This window comes from Zootoca vivipara, chromosome 7 (genome assembly GCF_965207765.1).
Source record: "Zootoca vivipara chromosome 7, rZooViv2.hap1.1, whole genome shotgun sequence".
Classification (NCBI taxonomy): Eukaryota; Metazoa; Chordata; class Lepidosauria; order Squamata; family Lacertidae; genus Zootoca; species Zootoca vivipara.
This window is the reverse complement of record NC_142590.1, coordinates 39,725,314-39,746,739: the sequence shown is the minus strand read 5'-3', so window position 1 is coordinate 39,746,739 and position 21,426 is coordinate 39,725,314. Positions and strand designations below refer to the sequence as shown.

Here is a 21,426-nt window from a genome sequence, read left to right as displayed (position 1 = left end):
TACTTGGAAGAAACCCATTGAAATCAAGTTAGATATGGCCATTAATCTCAATGGGCGCACTCTGAGTAAAAGTCACTTGAATACAGTCCCTACATCACACTAGCTCTCAGAGTAGAATCAATTCCATCTTCTGTGTAACAAGACTATGGGAGTCTTGGCCACCTCGAATAACCTTCTGCCAATTAGACTGAGAAATTGGCATAGCCTATTCAACAGCCATAGTCTTCCCCCATCCTTCAAGCTGCTTCGACTTCAAATGACTGCCATTCCCATTATTAGAAGCACAGGAATGTGTGGCTGGATACTTGGAATGGAGCTGAAGGTCTAGCTCTCTCTCTCTCTCTCTCTCTCTCTCTCTCTCTCTCTCTCTCTCTCTCTCTCTCTCTGTGTGTGTGTGTGTGTGTAGCATGGTTAATTCAGGAAAACAAGTTTAAGGATGGGAGTTCATAAGAACATTTACTATGGAAGTGAGGACAGCGTTACAATGAAAATGTGCCAGTCATGTACACTGGATCCCAGCCTATGTTTAGTCTACTCTCTGACCACAAGCTCTATATTAGTCAAGGGATCTGGGCCATAAATGTCATGGTATATATACAGTCTATACAAAGAAGAGTACGTTACGTACTCTTCTGTAGCACCAGGTTTTGTGTGTGTGTTTGGACTCCTGCAGTCTAGATGCTGTGGATACTGTTTTAGAATGGAACTAGATTTTTTAAAACGAAGGAAAAAGAAGAGAAGCACATGCATCTGGCACTTGGAAGGCAAACATGATGGGATATTTGTAGACTAGCTACCTTTGAGACCCTCTTCCAAATAACAGGTTCGTTAAAGACACAAACAAACAACCACCTTATTCGTTCCAAATAGGTAATATACATGGCAACATACACATGAAAAACTTAAAAAAATGATTAGCCAAGTAACAAACACTCTGGATTGCAAAAGAAGTAAAAGAGAAAAGGATTTTGAGAATCCCTGATTTGCACAGATCCCTTTTTTTGTACTCAGTCATTACCATCACAGCCAACGGTGACACAGGAGAACTACTAGAATGCAGCTACTGAAATGCAATGAAATTGCCATAGGGCTCCTCTAGAAAACCAGTTTATTGTGTTTGCTTGCACAAAGCTTATGCAGAGGTTAGATTATAACTGACCTTTATTGAGTATTCATTCTGTTTTATTTGCAGGGCAGTTATACAACAATGAGTATCAGTCCTGCATTCATCCTGATTTGCTGTCGTGGTATTTATACATCTTCCAGTTAGTCATTTGTTCGTCCCTCACTTTTCAATACATTTCTGTCTCACACTGTCTCTGTCAGTTTCCAAACTGCAAAGGGTCGAATTCTTTTTTTAAAAAAAATGGATTTGATGTGAAGTGGTTCTTTAAACCACTTTAACTGCACAAATCTAGAGTGCTTGAATTCCTCTCACAGAATAGTGAGTCAACCTGAGTACAGAAAGACTAAGATTTCAACAGAATAATGGATAGCATGGAGAGTTAAATTGCAATTCAGAGTGGTTTGCTACATAATAACTAACTGGCGTGATTCACATAAACCACTGAACCACTGTTTCATATGACACACATGAGTGATATGAGTCTTCTCTTTCCTCTTCTGGCATGCTACAAGGAGGAGATGGGAAGCATCCCCCTCCATTTTAAATTAACCGTGGATTGTTTTTATGTCCCAACCAGGAACTGTGGTTAGCATTCCTATCATTTATTGAAATAACCCAGGATCAATAACCAGTAAACCATAGCAAACCCTAACCACAGTTTGCCAGGGATTGTATATAATGAGAATCAGCAGTTGGCTGAAAATGAAAGCACATGCTTGCAGAGATTATGATCTTTGGAGGAGAGGGAAGTCTCCATGAGCTGATGTTGCTATGTGATATTTAATTTTGTAAGGTTTATAATACTGTAATGATGTCCCATTTCAAATGGGAAATATTATTCTTTGGCCTTTCGCTAAGATAAATGTCTTTTTGATTTGTTGCCCTGTTAATTGAATGCAAAGGTTTTACTGTTTGAGGCAAATGTTAATTTTGAAGCTGTTCAATGAAATAAAGGAATTGTGAATATTGATGTTATCTTCATGATTAGGAGGAGGGTAAGATAGTTAGTTCTTATGAATCATTTTAAAGGGGTCAGAGTTCTTTTAAAGAGCATCATAAGCAGAGTCATATAAAAATGCCTAGAGTAAACCAAAGTTGTCCACTGATCAGTTCCTTTGTACCAAAACCAACCAAGCTACTAAAAAAAACCCATACTCATTGAAGCCTTCTTTCTTCTTCTTCACAGATGTTCACAGCTGGCCTCATAGCCGTAGTTCGCACATGGCAGTCATTCCATGTTTTCCCATTCAAGGCAAAAGGCTGTCTCCCAATTCCAGCTGTGAGGTAGTCATTAGGTTTCAAATACCTCCAGAATAACAGTTACACATTTGTCTCCAGTTCATTGATTTCAATAGTGCAGTGGTCCTTACTGCTGCATTTCTCTGTATGAGTTTCTGTCGGGTTTTCTTCTTGCTCCACTTGAACAGGTATTTGATGCTGGAATGTCTTTGATGGTTCAGGTCCATGAGGCTCATTCATGTTCTTCACACAGCCATTTCTCTGGTAAGCCATGATCTGGTGGATACTGATGGGTTTTGTTTCACAGATCAAAGGCACCTATGAATGGAACAGGAAGATTCCCATTACTATTTTAGAGACGGTAAACCATTGCATGTGGTATCGTTAACTTGTATGGAAACTTGGGGCCTTCAAAAGCTGGAGAGGAATTAAACCACACTCACTTTCATGTACTGTAAATTATATATTTATGGTCACAAGGGACACAGCTGTCAAAAGCCAATAGAGAACGTTGCCATGTTTCAAAATGGCAGGACTCACAATCCCTACAATCTAGATTGGAGCTACAAATTCAGAAATCTGTGACCCTTCTGGAATTGTACCAGTTCAGATTGGGTGTGTGTGTGCATGTGTGGGTGTTCCCTACACTAAAACAACAATAACTTCCTGCACATTGAAAGGCACACTACGAAGCAAGCTAGGCTAGAACTCTTCTTCCTGACATATAGTTATCCAAAAGCATAGAGTTTTGAAGTACGGGGAATCATTTAAACACACGGGGGAGGGTCATGTTTCAGTGGTTAAGCATCTGCTTTGCATGCAGAATATCCCAGGTTCGATTCCAAGTTGATTGATTCCCATCTGAAACCCTGGAGAGGCTCCACGGCTAGTCATTGTAGACAGTGCTGAGATAGATGCACCAAATGTCTGACTCAAGGCAGTAAACCTGCAGCTTATGTGGGGGTTATGTTCCAGGAATTGCGCCTAAAGCCAAAATCGCATATAGTCAAAGCACATTGGGATCAATGGCAGGTGGGACTGCCAAAATCTTTCCCCCTGGAACCCTGCCCCCTTTTTGGCCCCTTTTATTTATGTTTTGCCATGTGCGTGAAGCTGAAGGCACACAAGTTAAATGCACGTAAGTTGCAAGCTTCCTGTGTAACACAGCTTCCTGTGTTTGCACCATCCTCATCTGCAGTCTGAAGTGTTATAGTGCAATAAAGGCTTTTAACACGGGGTGAATATAATTAGAAACACACAGTTTAGCCCTCAAACATTGATAATCCACCCACAATGTGCCTACCACTACATTCCATTTTTATTATTGTTTTGGTTGAAAGTGCAACACCATAACTCCATTGTTAAATTTTCTCCCACCTCAGACCCATCCTTGGTGAATTCTTTTCTGCAGATGTGAGCCATGATTCCAGCAGCCAGAGCATCCCCCAGCACATTGATCATTGTTCGGAATCTGTCTCTGTCAAAACACATTAAGGGGGCATTAAGGACACCATTTCCTTTTGCTATGCAAATGCTCACAGATTTAGACTTCTCTCTGTTATACTCCCATGCAAAATAAAAGTCCATGAATATAATCTGATATCATGCTAAAACAACCAGTTATGGAGAATAGGAAATAAAGTCACCCACTGAGTGTAAATTCATATATCACCATATTAGACCAAATGGGCCAAATACGGAAGCACCTTGAACTGATCTTATGATAGATTCACCCCAATTTGCTTGCAAGGAGGTTAGACAACAGTGGCTCAAAGCAAGTTTTATCCTACACATTCCAGTGCATATCCTCATCACTTTCCTTATTGCAAAAAGCCTAATCTTTGGGGGGATGTGGGTTTCTTGCACAAGACCTTCCAATCAACCAAATTTTTCTGGTATGTGTGTTAAAACCATTCAAAAATAGGGGCAGTCTGGAAGCATCCCATGAATGCCGAAAAAAGCAAAAGGATATCACCCCCCCAATACATTTTTGTGCTTCCAAAACCTGTGATTCTATGCCATGATTGTCTGTTCCTTTGCACCTGCATTTTGTATTTAAACCCCCCATGTATTTTTTTTCAAGGATCAAAAAAGTCAATTCAATGGGGCGGAAAGTCTTATGCAGGCATCCCCAAACTGCGGCCCTCCAGATGTTTTGGCCTACAACTCCCATGATCCCTAGCTAACAGGACCAGTGGTTAGCTAACAGGACCAGTGGGGAAGATGGGAGTTATAGTCCAAAACATATGGAGGGCCGAAGTTTGGGGATGCCTGGTCTTATGCATTTTGTTTGCTCTCCCCTTTGTCATCCTAAATATTGGCATGCATGGTGGAATGCAAAAGCAAGAAACATGGGGCAAAATAGCATTTGGGTGGTAGATGAGTGGCTAAATTCACTCCGGATTTCCCTAAATCAACCTCCTTCCCCCCCCCCAACTGACATTGCACTTCTGATCTCTGGATTCTATTTAAATGGCACCAGAAATCCCTGAGTGGGTTGATCTGGAATTAATTCTGTAAAGTGTGGAATCCCGTGCAGCAGCTTTAAAGAGTTTGTGAAGAAACTTCTATCAGTCCAGAAATATTAAGGACCTTTTGTGAATAATAAAGGAAGCAATCTTGAGCCAAAGATATAAAAAGAAAACTGGAATGTGTTTTAAAGACAAAAACAGGAGAACAAGAGAGGAAAGTGTACTTTGTATGGTGTGTGTGTGTGTGTGTGTGTGTGTTTAGAAGACATAAGCAGGAGGAGCCATTAAGCATGGGTCACGAAGAGTCGGACACGACTAAACGACTAAACAACAACAACAGATGAAGAGAAGAACACATTCTGATTCCACTTGGAAAAGAAAAGGCACTTGGACATTTTCAGGGGCCAGGAGTGTGTTGGTTGAGCTAAAACAGGAACGGGGAACTGTGTCCACTAATTTAATGTCCGTGGTGGTGGGGAGAGCTCAAAGAAGAGAAAGAAGGTGGGAGGAAGTGATGGCTGGTGGCCTTTGGGACTTGTGGAGCAAAAAGCAGGGGTGCCAACTGTATCAATCATAACCAATGACGGCGAAAGAGACTACTGGTTCTCGGTTTGTCTCCTTGCTGAGTCCTACACAAGCAAAGCTGAGACTAAGGAGGAGGAAGCTGACAGCCAGAGCCACCTGTTGGATTGCTTGTAAGAAGGAAGGCCAGTGGTTGGGGAGCTGGCTGATGGCAAACTGAGGTTGCCGGAGCAGTGCTCCATTTGCCCTAAAGGACCGGCTTCCACTGGTGGGAAGGGAAAAATAGAAGGGCATCTGATGTAGATTGAGCAATGGAAGAAAGCTCTTTGTAAGTGATCAGTTCAGTTCCTCAAGTTGCTAAAGGAATAAAGTGGGAGAAGATATAGTATGTTTGGCACTGCAGTTTACATGACTCTCCATTACTAGCATTTGTGTATTAGCCCTTGGTAATGTTTTTGTTTTGAAATGATGTGTTTTCCACTTTATTTTCTTTGCACGTAGGTTGTTTTGTAGTCATAAGGTAAAACCCATTTCATTTTCACAGAGCAAAAACTGAAAGGGACACATTTGTAAAATGCAGCTTTTAAGCTGCTTTGAACATACAAAATTGAGGTGAAAGGGCAGGTGTATTAGCTGGAACTACTCTTAGTACATTATTTGAAGCTGAGTCAAATTCATCTTGGCAGGGCTGCATTCAATCTGAAACACATCATGTGATTTCCTTATTTTTCCAATGCAAACAAGCACATCTGAAAACTCAATCACATTGGTTAATATATTGATGTGGGTCATAAAGCTGAAATCCAGGAACATCCAGATGTTTGGCTTAAAAAAGCAAAGGGTGGTCCAAGATCAGCATTGTCCAGGTTTTGTTTTCTCTTTCTTTCTTTCTTTCTTTCTTTCTTTCTTTCTTTCTTTCTTTCTTTCTTTCTTTCTTTCTTTCTTTCTTAATAGAGGTTAGGTTGAACCAGAAAGGTTTTCATATGTTGTTAAGTAGATATGTGTATGCGGGTGAAAACATGGATCTGCCACTGCAATGTTTAGATTTGCCCACAGTCACAGCCTGTCCCACTGTCATAGCTGTAAGCCAAAAAAGATGTAAAGGCAGCCCTCAGCACAGTGCTCCCAGGGAATCCCCTCCCACACCCATGAGCCCTAGAGGCAGTAAACAGCAGCATTGCTAGCTGCCATTTTAGTTTCCCACAATGCCACGGTTCTATGCCAGAGGCATTTCACTTTTTGAATTTGGCTCCTTTTCCTGTCACCGTGAGGCAACAGAAAAAGACAGCAAATTCAACAATTGCATAATTACAGCTGAAAATGAAGAATGACTTTATGTTGTAAACTGCCCTGTGATCTTTGGATGAAGGGTGTTATAGAATATTATTATTATTATTATTATTATTATTATTATTAACAACAACAACAACAACAACAACAACAACAACAACAGCAGGGGGCATACTCAGAGTGTGCTCCCATGCCTCCCTTTGCAGCTGTAGCTTGAATTCAAGCCAAGGCTGTAAGAAAGAATATTTGCAGCCGCAACATGAATTCTTCTTTTAATTCAAGTCAGGGTCACAAACAAAGAAATGAAGAATCAAGAGTGTACTATTATTCCTTTGCAGGCCACAGGTTCAGAGTCTAATCACCTGGTGTCATGTGATTGACAGGTAAGCAGCCCCACCCACCCGTCAAAGTGACCTACAGAAGGTTGCAGAGTTTTGGATCAGCCCACCATCCAGATCCAACTCCTTCCCTCCCCCCCATCATAAAGACTATGTTCTATTAGACCTAATTTTCAAATCCACAACCAGTATGTCTCGTCAAAGGATGATTGCCATGTCTTGCTTATGGGCATCTAGTTGGCCACTGTTGGCAATAGTGTCCTGTATTAGACAGATCTTTGGTTTGGTTCAGTCAAGCAATTCTGTGACTTTTATTAAATGGCCACCCTCTATTGCCACCTTTCAGCTCACAGTGTGCTGTAGGTTGCTATTCAATAGGAGCTGTTCAATAGTCACACATTCAGTTTGGTTTGAAGATGAGAGAAGAGTCTAAAAAAAACCCCCACCATCCAGTTACTTACAAGGCCCAGTCGACTGCAATGATTAGAGTGATATCATCTGTAGGAAGCCCCACTGATGTAAGAACGATAACCATAGTCACAAGGCCAGCTTGCGGGATTCCAGCTGCACCAATGCTGGCAGCAGTTGCCGTGATACTTTTACGAGAGAGAGAGAGAGAGAGAGAGAGAGAGAGAGAGAGAGAGAGAGAGAGAGAGAGAGAATGATCTAACATGGAAGAACACATATTTGGAACCAACAGAGAGTTTTCCTCCATGCTTATATTTAATCCACACCTACCGGTATAAGTGTCTCTCATACAGTATGCTCCAATCTGAACTGAGCTGGAACAGAAGTCCATTGAATAGGCTGGATGGGGATTTTTGATGTGAATGGTGATACACATCCCTATTTGGGGCCCACCAGAGCTATTTCATGCAACAGGCTTCACAGTATTAGAGCTGGATTGGGGCCCTCCTTCACAATAAATAGTTGATGGGGAAATTTTCTGCTGCTGTCCCGCCACACGAAGCTGCCAAACTGGACTTGATATTGTGTGAATACAATTAACATGCCAGCCATGTCGCTGCCAGTTCATTTCCAGGCCTAATTCAAGGTGCTCACGTTAGTGTTTAAAGCTCTAAATTACTTAGGCCCTAAATATTTGAAAGACTGCCTCCTTCTGTACAGCCCCCAATAATTCTCTCAAGCGACACTGTTAAAGTCAGTGAGATAACATCAGCAGAAGGTTTCTGCAGAGTTGGAATCCAGTTCCTTGTTTTCAATACACCTTACACACCTTATTACACCTTAGTGCAACTTGTGACCCATCAAGCTCAAATGCAAGCAAGCAAGCAAGCAACCAACCAACCAACCAACCATGTATTGTGCCATACTAATACTTGGCTGCTGCCAGACATGACCCACATTTGTCTGGCTGGGTTGCACACTGGGCAGTATGACATTTAACATAGAACAAAGCAATTAATTGCAATAAAATTAATGGCAGGAATCCCCCTGCTCCTAACAATAAATCCCAGTGAGCACAAAAACCAAAATGGCAAATCACAGCTACATAAAAACATAGTCTAACAAAAAGCTGATTACTTTGGTTCAGCCTGAACAAAATTATGAAGGATCTATAAATGACACAGTCATGGATTTAAATATTCAGTAGTGAGTTTGGTCTGATAATTCATTTACCACTACTTTACTGGAAACACCAGACATCCTGTGTTTAAATTACACACTCCACAGTTTGGACTCTTAGCCATTAAGAGCTTGTGAAATTTACAGCGCTTAACTATGAAGCTAGGCTGCACCAGGTCTGCCCTTTAGCATCCCAGGATTCAGCCCAGGCACATGCAAAGTAATAAGAAAACCATAGTATGTCTCTGAGCATGAAGAGTGTCTTTCTCTAACCACTGTGTGACCACAAGCAGCCACACACATCTGGAATTATGAGAAAGAGCTTCCAGATCAGATGTTTTAGCTCACAGGCTCATTTGATCCTTGAGCTTTTTTCATTTTAGAAATTCACAACTGGGAATCTGCTTAGAAGACAAATGTAAGCTGGGCCTAGTTTACAAGGATCAGAACTCAAAGCACATGGAGTCTTCTGGCAGGCAGGATAACAGAATGGGGCAAATGAATGAAGCTATCTCCAAGTCTCTGAAGTTACATGCATTTTCAGAAGATACCTATGGTGGCAATCAAAGGTTGTATATTTTCCTACTGCATTTCTTTCTGAAGTCTGAAGTACTATCCTTTGCATGTTAACCCAGAAGCAAGTCTCATTGTGTTCAGTGAGGATTACTCCCAGGTAAATGTGCAGCTCTAGAATTTGACCCCATAAAAGCACCACATTGCTAACAGATAGGCTTACCATGGGGCATCCAATCCAAACTTTCAATTCACCTTCGCCTTCCTAACCAATTCGCCTTCCTCCTAACCAATTCACAGAAATATACGCTACATTTTCCCATATGTAATTATGTATCATGTATCAGCAATGTGCACAGTATGCAGATTTGCAGGAAATATCTGCAAGTCAAGCTTGCTAAATATGGGACCCCCTTTGTAAATTGGGTTTTTTTTTACCTTATGGTGATGATCTGTCCAAAGTCCAGCTCATAATTGTTTACTTGAGCAATAAAAATAGCTGCTACTGCTTCATAAAGGGCGGTCCCATCCATATTGATTGTCGCCCCCACTGGCAGTACAAATCGGGCAATCCTCCTGTCTACATGGTTATTCTCTAACAAGCACTTGAAGGTTATAGGCAGAGTGGCTGAGCTGTAAGGACAATGTGGAGACAAAGAGAGTGAAGTCAGCAAAACTATAAGGTCTGAAGAAGGGGGCTATCTCAAACCTGCAGGTGGCACTGCAAAGATGCATCCGTAAAAAACTACAGTGGTACCTCTACTTATGAATTAAATGCGTTCCGAATGCACATTTGTAAGTTGAAAAAATATGTAAGTTGAATCCCATAGGAATGCATTGGGAGAAAAAAATCGTAAGTAGAAGCAACCCTATCTAAAAATTCGTAAGTAGAAAAAATCCTATCTAAAACACATCCAAGATGGCGGATGGAGCTCCATTCATAAGTAGAAACATTCGTAAGTAGAGTTATTCATAAGTAGAGGTACCACTGTATAGTCCTACTGGCAGGGTCAGTAGGCGTACCCAGGAGGGATGAGCTGGCTAACAGCAGATGGCAATAAAAGTTGGTGTTCTCTCCCCCCATTCCCAAAAGTCAACTGTGCTTCCTATTTACTGTCATTGCCTTTCATTCCATTCATTTTGCATTTTTTGTGCAGTTCAAATAACTAGCTGAAGAAGCCTTGCTGCAGGTAGTCGCTCTCTGGAATGCACCTGGGAGAACAAGTCTTTCAGGATTTCTTTTGCCATCAAATGTGCTGTGATGACCTAATGCCAAATGAAAAGCCAGACTGAAATGGATATAGATAATCAGCTTCGGTGAGGTGCTTAAACCTGAGCCTTTGTTCTTCTCTAATGTTAGCTAAAAACACGGAGACGGAATTGCATAGCAGCTTGTTGTCGTACTTGCAGAAATAGGGAATCAGCCATTATATGTTTTCTCTTTTCCAGGAGGCCTGGGTGCAACCCCAAACCTGCAAAGCGCCTGATATGACCTAACTCGAATGTCTCCCACACTCCGCCTTAAGACTTAGCAGCTGCAGGCACAGATGGCTTGATCAGCCATTACTGGTCTTTCCGTACCCCTTTTGTAGTCTTTTTATCAAGCTGACAAAGAATTCTGAGGAACTCAAAATCTTGAGCACCATTTTTTGATGTTTTGGTTACCCTAATAAAGATATCACCCTAATAAACAAAAAACATAGCTCTCATTTAAAAAAATAAGACGAATGAGTACATATTATTTTGCCCACATTGTACTCAGGTCCAGCAGTCACCCATCTCAATATAATCAAAGCAAATACTTCCATTATCACAACTACCTCTGCCCTTCACATGGCTGTCTTTGGAACTCTACCAGGGCATCATCACACCATATAACACCCCCAGCCCCCTGCAAAAAGCACTTTTATCTCCAACTGGGTATTGGGATGTTCTTATAAGAAGACTACATATGCTGGCCATTTGCATTGCTGCACTATTTCTCAAACTGCAGAAGACTGCTGGTATGAGACACCTGGTTTGACCCTGATCTCTCTATTTATAGTTTGGATTATGAAGTTAATCTGCAGAGCAGCTCTTGTGTTATGGGAATGTAGGGAAGTATTGCAGGGACTGGCCACAAAGTACAACATTGGGCTTCTTGCCAGGACTCTTCTTGAGCTTCTGTTTGTCTAGTGACACCACAAAGGATAATTTCTATGGGATGGGCAGAAGATTTCTAGATCAAACCTGGCTACATACCAAAGTGGCAAGAGGAAGCCCACTGCAGATTAGTGTCCCCTATCCAAGTAATCCAGAAGGATTGCTATGGGTATTGAAGCCGCTGACCGATCCAGGAAAATTCTCTGAGCAAGGCAGGGAGGAGATGGTGGGGCTGGTGGAGAAAATGCCAGTGCTGTAAGTCAAATGGATTGTACAAGTCACTGTCTCACAGTTTAGAATCCAGGGATTGGGAGACTTGGATCTGGGGACCCTGCAGCATGAGTGCCTTAGCGAACCGGGAGTAAGGGAGCTAGGCAAAAATAAGGAGTGCAAGGTAAAATTGCGCCAGTGTTTCATTCATTATATGGTACCTGGATGATGTGGCCAGAGCAATAAGCAAGGCTTGAAGAATCCCTCTGATGAAAACAATGGGGTTCTTCTTGGTGATGAAGAAGTATGTCATTGGCAGAATAAAAAGTCCATGTACCACCAGGCCACAAACCACAGTAATAGCATAAAAGCCTAGCTTCTTCCCGATGGCTGATGGATCATCCATTTCCAAGATCTTACCAGCAATAAGGAACACTATTCCAAATGGAAAATACCTGGGGAAGGAGACAGTGATAGTCAATGTTAAATAATACTTCCACCCAAAAACTGAAGGAACTTAACTTATGTGTACTGTATGTATACAGAACTAGTTCTGTGAAACAGACCATCTATTACTATATCCCCTCTGGCCAGTTCCAGAAGTTTTTAGAGCCAAACTGCATGCAAAACAGGAGAGTTGTGATTAGTTAGTCTCCTGATTAGTTTTTTAAACCCAAAATGCACCCTTGGAGCATTGAAAATTTTATTTTGCATCATCATGTGGTGTATATGCTGAACCCTTCTTCCACTGCAAGCCATTTTTGCAGTCAAAGTTGAGTCCCTAAGCCACTAATTTTCCTCCGGTGATGCTGGTGTGTGTGTGTTAATAGTCTCTGTGGGTGAGAAAGCAACTGTAATGGTGAACTTTGCTACAAAAACTGCCCCCAGTTAAAAGGTTAAGCATGCAGCAGAACTGGCTTACCACATTTTGAGGTAAATGAAGTAAGACACAGTACCATCTAAAAAGCCACTTGCCCCACCCACTGCAGTAGATCGTTACGGCCAAAGTCTAAAATTACCTAATTAACAGCACCATTGATGCAGGCCCAACAGCTGCTGCTAGAATTAGATTTGTGGTTCCCAAATAACACACTGTGGTAAAAAAAATAAAATCAGAATTGTAATCATGAGTCTCCCATATCACATGCCGTTTGGCCCATAGAACAGTGGTTGTGAAATATGGCACACGATACGAACATAGCGCTCAAGTTCCTGTTAATAGGTGCTCTCTTAACAATTCTCAGTACCATTAACAAACCACAGTTCCCAAGATTCTTTGAGGGAAGTCATGGCTGTTTAAAGTGGTCTGATACTGCTTTAGCTACTGTCATGGACTGGCTGGATGCAGAGGAATGGTGGGAGGAATCAGGTGGGGAACCCCAAGGGAACTCCAACAGAAGAAGGCTCAGAGCCAAGGGATTGGTGGTGGGACGGCAATAAGTAGTCAGAGGGAGAAGAGGGAGGAGGAGGTGTTGGAAGGTGAAGAGGCAACAGGGTTTAGTGCACAGGAAGAGGCTGTGGCAGACAGCAGTCCAGAGTGGAGACAGGCTGCTGAAGAAGCCAGGGGTTTTCCCCATCCTGTTGTGACCAGCTCCCCTCCTCCCGGTCTCCCAGAACCAGCAGAACAATGAAGAGGGTGGAGGAAAGAGACACAAGACAAAGGAGCCTTAGGTTGCTGGGGAAGGGCCCGGGAGGAGCCTTAGAGAGCAGCAGGAAGCCGAGGGCCTTCAGTCCTTAAAACTGCCTCAATGGGGCAAAACCTACTGAGAAGAGTTGCTGTGATCACTAGGCCTGAGCTGTTTTTGTTTCTTTGAATAAAGAGTTAGCTTCACTGACACCAGGTGTTTCATTGCTGACCTGTGCCTGACTCCAACCACTGAAAGTTATATATTGCAGATGGAGGCCAAACTTTCACTTGCAAGTTTTATTTTTTTTCCTAACACTGCATTTACTTACCATACGGAAACAGCCACTATCTTCATGACAGATTCATTTAAGCACTGGCAAAAGCTAACCAAGGGAACGCCACTGTTGCCCATCCTCCCCAACATTATTCCTGCAAATAGATAAATATTGTTTCATTTTATTCGCCATCATATGGATTTACATCACAGGCCACATTAGCATATAAAACTTAAGTGTGTCTGTCTGTCTATCTATCTATCTATCTATCTATCTATCTATCTATCTATCTATCTAATCTATCTATCATGAACTGCTGGACTCAATTTGGGACCTAAATTCATGGACAGCAACTCCTACACTCTGTATGACAACTGTAGACTCTGACCCCTGCAATACCCCATGAGTCTAATTTTCACTTCCATTCATACTATGCTAGTATATTTATTATATAAGTATATTAATACCAACATAACATTCTGTATTTAAGTAATTGATGCTACTGTTCCAGATTTGAATTATTTAAGCTACTGCATTTTAAAAATTAGCATTTATTTTGATTTTCAGTTCACAGAATTAGAAATGTTACATATGAGCAGTGATGTCTAACTTATGGGGGGCTGCAAACCGCATATGGTACCACAATAAGTTTTTTGTGCCCTCCCAAGAACCCTCAAAATTTGTCATGTGTGTGTGTTTCCCACTGCAATGCCACAATACCAAAATATGTTGTCCCTCAACATTTTAAAAATGTTTTTAAAATTTCAAACCTTTTTTTAAACAGTTGAAAAGAAATAATCTTAAAAAACTATTTACTAACTCCTCCATAGGTACCCTGACATTGTGATGCCAAAAGTTTTTTTTAAAAAAACAAACCATGCCCACTTTGATATGTGGCACCCAGAAGATTGACCATGAGTCTGTGCACCCCTCAACCTGAAAAAGGGTAGAGGTTTCTGCAGTAATATAAGCCAGTCTATTATTCTGAATGGAATGTAGGCTTTTCTTCATTGTACTGCCCAAAGGAAAAATACTGCTGAATCTCATGCATATTTATCCAGAGGTAAGTTATGCTGAGTTCAATGAGATTTAATCCCAGGTAAATATGTACATGATTGCAGTGGGACTTACTTCTGCATAGGAGTAAACATACATTGGATTTAACAGTAAACCTACTGTGGGCATAACACTGACCCATAACACCCATTAGACACAAAATTATAACTTTGTGGTGGCTGGAAACTGAATTTGGAAGTTTCAGTCCAGATCCTAGGTGAAAACTAGGTGAGAAAAGCCAGCATCCTATTCCTAACTGCACTTGCCTTTTTTGCTTGGCAACCTTAGGAACTATGTATAAAATCCCAGGTGTCTAATTTCTACGCAGGAGAACAGACAAACAAGAACTTGACAAAAGCCAGGAACTGCTACAGGTAAAATCATTATGATTATGTACTGCTGGGTTTCCATATAGTATGGTTTAAATTTGAGGGGTTTGACACTCCTGTTTATTCATTTCAATAAGCAGTCCATCTGCTACAAAGGGTTGTGGCTGGTAGCAATATGTTTTAAAAAGGCATCACAAACTATAAAAAGAATAATGTGTCTGCTTTAACTATCCTAAGCACTTAATGGCAGTATTCATTGCTCATGTTGCGCCAGTGCTGGAGTTTCCATTTGTGCAACAGACCTTTCTCCTCCCTCCATGCACAACCCATACCCTCCCCAAATCTGTTCCAGGGGGTTGGGGTAACCCCTAGAACAAATTTAGGGGGTTCAAAGGGAAGGAGATGGGAAGAACATCCCGTTGTGCAAGCAGAAATCCTTGTGGGGATGGAATGAGAGGTTTAGTGCTAGGTTGGATTCCACCCAAAGTGTCTACATTACTTCTCTAAGATGCCGAGGTTCAAGCTGAAGTGACTTTCCGACAGAAGGCAAATATCATGACTAAACATCTGAAGGAGCCAGGACTGAATATGTAGCACTCCAAAGGGCATTATGACGTTGTGTACTCGGCTAACTGCCCATGCCATTCAGCATGGTACACAGGAGGTGCTATCAAAAAGAACATAGCTGTCTTGTAGCTTAATGTCACTGCAATCCTGAGAGGAAATGATCATTGTCTGAGTGTGGCATCTAATGCTGAGCGCATACTCGGAGCAGACCCATTGAAATCAATACACTTCAGTAGTTTATGTTCCTTGATTTCAGTAGGTCTACTCTGAGCAAGACTTAGTTGGATATTACCCCAAATGCTTTGGACATCCCCATTAAACTGAACATGGTCTACCAGCTTGGTACTGTCAGCTGCCTGGTGCTTAACCCACCACGCCCCCTTTCCCCCCAATCTTTGGTACCGGTAGAAGTCAACAGAAACTGGAGGTTTAGGGCAGGAGCTCAATGGACGCCTAGCAACACAAACCTGTCCAGCAACTCATGCAACCACACCTGTGGATTTGACTACTTGGGAGTGGGAGGAACAAAGTCACACTCATGGACCACACTTCCAACCTCCAAACATTCATCGGTAGGTCAGAGCAGAGCATATCAGGGTACAAATACAGTATGTACGTGCAGGCTGCGTCCATGCAATCACAGAATCATGTTTATGGTGAGATCTTATAGGCACACATTAGTATGCGTGTAGGTTCTGAGTCTATCCTGATAAACATGTGGCAGTAGAGGGGAAAATAAAGAGATAATAGACCTATGATCCAGCAGCAGAAAACACAGTTAGGTCCCTTGCCAAGAACCAAGTGGGACAGTCTGAGAGGAGAAGTCCATAGATCAGTCACTGAAAAAAATGCAGGCTCCGCATTCAGAGAACCATTTCAACAATAAAAAAATACTCTTGAAAATGATTTAGTGGGAGTGATTTAGGTTTTTTCTAAGTCTCAGTGAACTCTCATATCTGTCTGTACAGCAAATATATCCCAGCCAAGAACTGAGTGTCAGAGCTCACGTCTGTGCTTGTACAGCAGGTTCCAGGTCTCAGCACTACAGTATTCTTGATTTAGTGGCGAACAAGCAGATCTGCTGTCAAGATGCAGCCATTTCACAACGACACTTGCTAATCTTTGGCTCGCCATACATTTCAAATCTGCAATATGTTTTTTGAATTATGTTGTTCCTTCCTCTTAACATAAATTTGAAGGGCATGTCAGCATTTTAATCCAGTCTGGATTTATTATGAAATGGCAGCTTCAGGAGAACATGAATATCCCATGTTGAAAAGTGGAAAGGTCCATAATCTAAAGGTGGAGGGAGAAGACAGAGAAGGCAATGCTATAGCCCACATGAAAATGAATAACAGGCCTGGAAATATTTCTCCATGTGACTGTCAGAAATGTCCATGTCTGTAGTTCAGATTCATATCACTTCCATTCAATTTGGCCAGTGGGGATTGGTCCCACCTCAACATTTACGTTCCTGTATCTCCTTTTCTTCCACCCAGGACATAAAGCGATGAATGAAAGGTTTGGCTGAATGTGAGTTCAAGGTGGGGGAAGTGATGCAGGTTCAGGGCTGGCACTGGGATTGCAGCCTAAATCCCACTCTACCCTTTCTCACAACTGCCCTAGTTGCAATACTTTTTGTATGTTGTATTTCCCTGGCATTCACTTTTCTGAAAGAATCAGTAAGCAGGGAACAGGTGTGCACAGTCAAACTGAGCAGGGTTCAATCCTGCCCTGCAATCAGCTGTGAGGCTGGCTTGGGATCCAGTGGGTTTTGGGCTAGCTTAGTCCCACACCCTCCCTGAGAATGTCCTGTTTGGGGGCTTTCCACTTAACTCATCTGGTGGGGATATTGGCAGGGCACCTCTTGGCCACCCATTAAGTGCGCAGAAGAGGGTGTTTGAACAGGAGGCCAGCTGGGCTGGCAGAACTGAGTGGAGGGAGGCCTCTGCTCCGCCCAGAAGCCTCACAAAGGCCAATGTAATGTAGGGGATGGGAGTGGACTGCAGCCTTACTCACCATTTTTCTAACCAAAAAAGGATCAAATGTTGTAACCTTTCCTCACAGCAGAGTATTCTCTACCCCCTTGATCATTTTGATTTCCCCTTTCTGATCCTTTTCCAACTTCACAATATGGAAAGGGCTAAACAGCTTTCCATTTTAGATTAATCTGCTTGCATGCTTGCTCCAGAAACGGAATTTTACTTTAGGATGCTACAAACATTTCCTCTTTGTGAAGTTGCAGTCCAGCACATGAATCAATCTTCAGCGTGACAATCATGTGATAATTCATGCCAGCAAGATTTATGCTTAAAATAAAATTGACATCATTTTGACTGGAGCCAATGCGTTGGGGGTAAATCAAGGAGAAGAGAGTGCTCGGCTACTGAAATATTCCACTGCTCCCTGCAGGGCATTCTGTGAACTATTCCACCGAACCTCCTAATATAGGAGTGCAATGAAAATTCCCCAGAAGGAAAACGTGAAGGACATTTTAGAATCTTTAGGCGCCAGGCAAAAACATTCCTCTTAAACCAGGCCTTTTGGGCTGATTGACATCCAGTGCCCTTTTAAAATGTGTGTGGGGGGTGGTGGTTATTGGGTTGTTTCTGTTTTATTTTGATTATGTATTTTGTGATTTTATGTTGTGACTTTATGTTGTAACCACCCTGAGACCTGAGGGTATAGGTCAGTATACAAATATAATAAATAATAATACTAATAATACTACTACTAATAATAATTTATTATTTATACCCCGCCCATCTGGCTGGGTTTCCCCAGCCACTCTGGGTGGCCTCCAAAAGAAAAACGAAATAAAATAATCTATTAAACATTAAAAGCCTCCCTAAACAGGGCTGCCTTCAGATGTCTTCTAAAAATCTGGTAGCTGTTTTTCTCTTTGACATCTGATGGGAGGGCGTTCCACAGGGCGGGTGCCACCACCGAGAAGGCCCTCTGCCTGGTTCCCTGCAACTTGGCTTCTTGCAACGACGGAACCGCCAGAAGGCCCTCGGTACTGGACCTCAGTGTCCGGGCAGTACGATGGGGGTGGAGATAATAACAACAACCTCACACCAATATTCTACCATTTAATCCTGATCTCTCAGTCAAACCTACCTCACAGGGATGTTGTGAGGGAGGGGAGAAGAATGTATGCTGTCTTCAGCTCTTTGGGAGAAATGTGGAATAGAAATGCAGTTATTAACTAATAGTAGCAAATAGTAAAACTTATTGAAAACCGGGCCTGAATTGGGTAGGGCAGATTGGGGGGGGGTTAATACAATCCACAAGCCATTCCTCCCACTTTTAGCCAAATCATGGCCCCCCGTAGCGTTTAAAATCAGTAAGGTCTTCACTGTAATATGCGTTCCCAAATTTGAAATCCATAGAGTAGAACTTAGTGATGACTAACAAATCCATTTCACTTTAATGGGGATAAGTCATGACTTGTGTCTGCTAAATTTTTCAGTGCAGTCCCCTAGCGAGACATCCTCTTTCAGGGTTTCCATGAAGAAATATGGCCCTCAGGCCCCTACCCCTGTCACTGTAAAAGCTCCATGAATTACAGAGGGAAGAAAAAATACCAGATGAGGATAACAACAGAGCAACGTAGGACAGGCGAAAACTGCAGCATGCTTTTTCGCAGGTGACTGGGAGTTTGGCTCCAATGCTCAACTGCTCAAAGCTATTTCAAGTGGAGATTGTGGGTGCTATTGAGGTGGGGAAAGAATAGAAACGGCATCAGGGGTTCTAAACAGAAAGGCCAATTCTCCTACATCAAAGAACAGCTTCACAGATTACAACCACATACCCATGGTAGCAGAGAAGATTACAATCCCCAACACATTCATGCCGTCGCTGGTGCCTGGTTCTGACTTGTAGATAACTTCGGGTGGTGGTGTGATGTCCAAGGCAAAATTCTGAATGTTGGATCCATTTTCATCCTGAACCCCGTAGATAATGATTCGGCGTGTGGTGCTTTCAGGTGCTGCTTTATTGGCTTTCACAATCGGGGTGCTTTTGGTTCGGTACTGAAAGAGCAGAAGGGCATCTCCATTACACGTAGAAGGATATTTTCTTGCTTTGAAGTTCCCTTCATGAATGGAACTTTATCAACAGATAACGGAATACCTCTGAAGATTCATTAACTCCTTGCTTATTTGAAGGGGAAATTTCCCTAGTGTTCAAACTAATAGTGGTCCAGACACTCACCTGTTTAAAAGTGGCCTCAACAAGGTTGGCAGGGAACATGTTCCTGAAAAGAGATAAGAAAGATGTTTGCCAAGGTATTAGGTAAAAATTGAACTCATTGCACCACTAATCTTTATAAGTTACCTTCTCTTTTAGGTGGCCACTTCTATCTGTGTGGCAATTTATTTGGGAATCAATCACATTCCAGTATTTCCCATTGTAGTATCTGCAACCTGCAATATGTGGCCAAACAGGTGCTAAATGGCATTCTGTTAATTGAAGCCTTACTACTGCTTCTTCAAAAGCTTTATTCCTCTACTGTAGACACACAGAAGCACTGGAATCAAAGTGCTGGAAAAAGTCTGAAAATAATCTAGTCCTATTTCAGTAGGATCCTGCATGCCCAAACTTAGTGAGATACTTCTGTCTGTCCATCTCTATTTGTTAAAATACTTATATATCACCCTTCTGGTACAAAAGTATTACTAAGAGCAGATTACATCATTTCGAACTGCCAACCTAGCAGTTCGAAAGCACGTCAAAATGCAAGTAGATAAATAGGAACCGCTACAGCGGGAAGGTAAACGGCATTTCCATGTGCTGCTCTGGTTCGCCAGAAGTGGCTTTGTCATGCTGGCCACATGACCTGGAAGCTATACGCCGGCTCCCTCGGCCAATAATGCGAGATGAGCGCGCAACCCCAGAGTCGGTCACGACTGAACCTCATGGTCAGGGGTCCCTTTACCTTTACCTTTACATCACTTAGACATCCCTGTTTTATTAAACAACAGTATAAAACAATCAACCAAAGAGATATGGTCAGCTGTTAAAACCACAAAAACATCACCTTTCACATACAGCAAAAACCTGCTGGAATAAAATGGTTTTCAACAACTGTTGCAAAAAAAAAATGCAAAGGAAGGAGCTAGCCACATTTCACAGGGCAAAGTCTCCACAATTGGGGAGCAGACACTGAGAAGTTCCTCTCTCTTATCGGTCAGACATGCTTCCACCCTAGAAGATACACAGAGAAGGTCCTCCCCCTTTTTTTCTAAGGAAGCAGTCAGAATGATTTAACTCTATAGCACTTCCACAATGATGTGACCAAACATACAATGGAGACTCAATCAAGTCCTGGCATTTTAGGCAAATATGTCAGACAGCTTTACTTACATGCACGTCTGTTCAGAAATTAGTCCCACTGAATTTTCATAAGACCATAAGAAGAGCCTGCTGGATTAGGCCAATGGCCCATCTAGTCCAGCATCCTGTTCTCACAGTAGCCAGCCAGGTGCCTGAGGGAAGCCCAAAAGCAGAGCCTGAGCACAACAGCATTCTACCCCCTTGTGATTCCCAGCAACTGGCATTCAGAGGCAGAGCTATCGTGGCCAGTCGCCACTGGCAGCCTTATCCTCCAATGGGACTTTCTCCCCATGGAGTAAATGTGTAGAGGATTGCAGCCTGAGTTTTGTTCATACATGCATGTTCATCGCATGGCAACTGCTAGTTAATGTGCTGTGTCACATGTGTGAATGATGAACCATCCAAGAGCAAACAGCGCAGGCACAATGGTCTTATCATCTGAAACAGTGTAGTCATGTCACACATTCTGCTAAGAGTCACCCAACACTTGAATAATTCAGAGATGGAAAAAGCAGAAAAATATATATTGTGGTATGGGTGCTAGAAAGTGTGATGTGAAAGATGTTTAGTTTCTCCCCAACATCAAGAGAATAACATCTGTGCAATTAATTACTTCTTGAGTAATAAAATAATTATGGTGTGTGTGTGTGTGTGCATGAACATCTAGCTACACCTTTACAAAAGAGAGAATTTCCCTTTAACTTGCATCTCAAATGATGCTGACTTCACCAGGACAATTACCGTAGTCCCCTAGAAACCTGGATTCCATCCACGCACATTAACTAATTCATGCTTGT

The 21,426-nt window shown here is 42.2% G+C and overlaps 1 protein-coding gene across 1 annotated transcript in view; it reads right to left on the bottom strand.

The window, feature by feature from the left end:
• Window positions 1-1,092: 1,092 nt before the first annotated feature.
• Window positions 1,093-21,426, bottom strand: part of SLC1A7 (solute carrier family 1 member 7) — a 36,790-nt gene continuing 16,456 nt past the window's right edge. The window contains exons 4-11 of the mRNA XM_035122087.3: window positions 19,508-19,550; window positions 19,107-19,326; window positions 13,395-13,494; window positions 11,660-11,893; window positions 9,525-9,719; window positions 7,448-7,582; window positions 3,743-3,842; window positions 1,093-2,683 (exon numbers count right to left, since the gene is read on the bottom strand). Coding sequence (XP_034977978.1) covers window positions 2,447-2,683; window positions 3,743-3,842; window positions 7,448-7,582; window positions 9,525-9,719; window positions 11,660-11,893; window positions 13,395-13,494; window positions 19,107-19,326; window positions 19,508-19,550 — 1,264 coding nt within the window. The 3' untranslated portion in view covers window positions 1,093-2,446. The remainder of the gene's footprint in view (window positions 2,684-3,742; window positions 3,843-7,447; window positions 7,583-9,524; window positions 9,720-11,659; window positions 11,894-13,394; window positions 13,495-19,106; window positions 19,327-19,507; window positions 19,551-21,426) is intronic.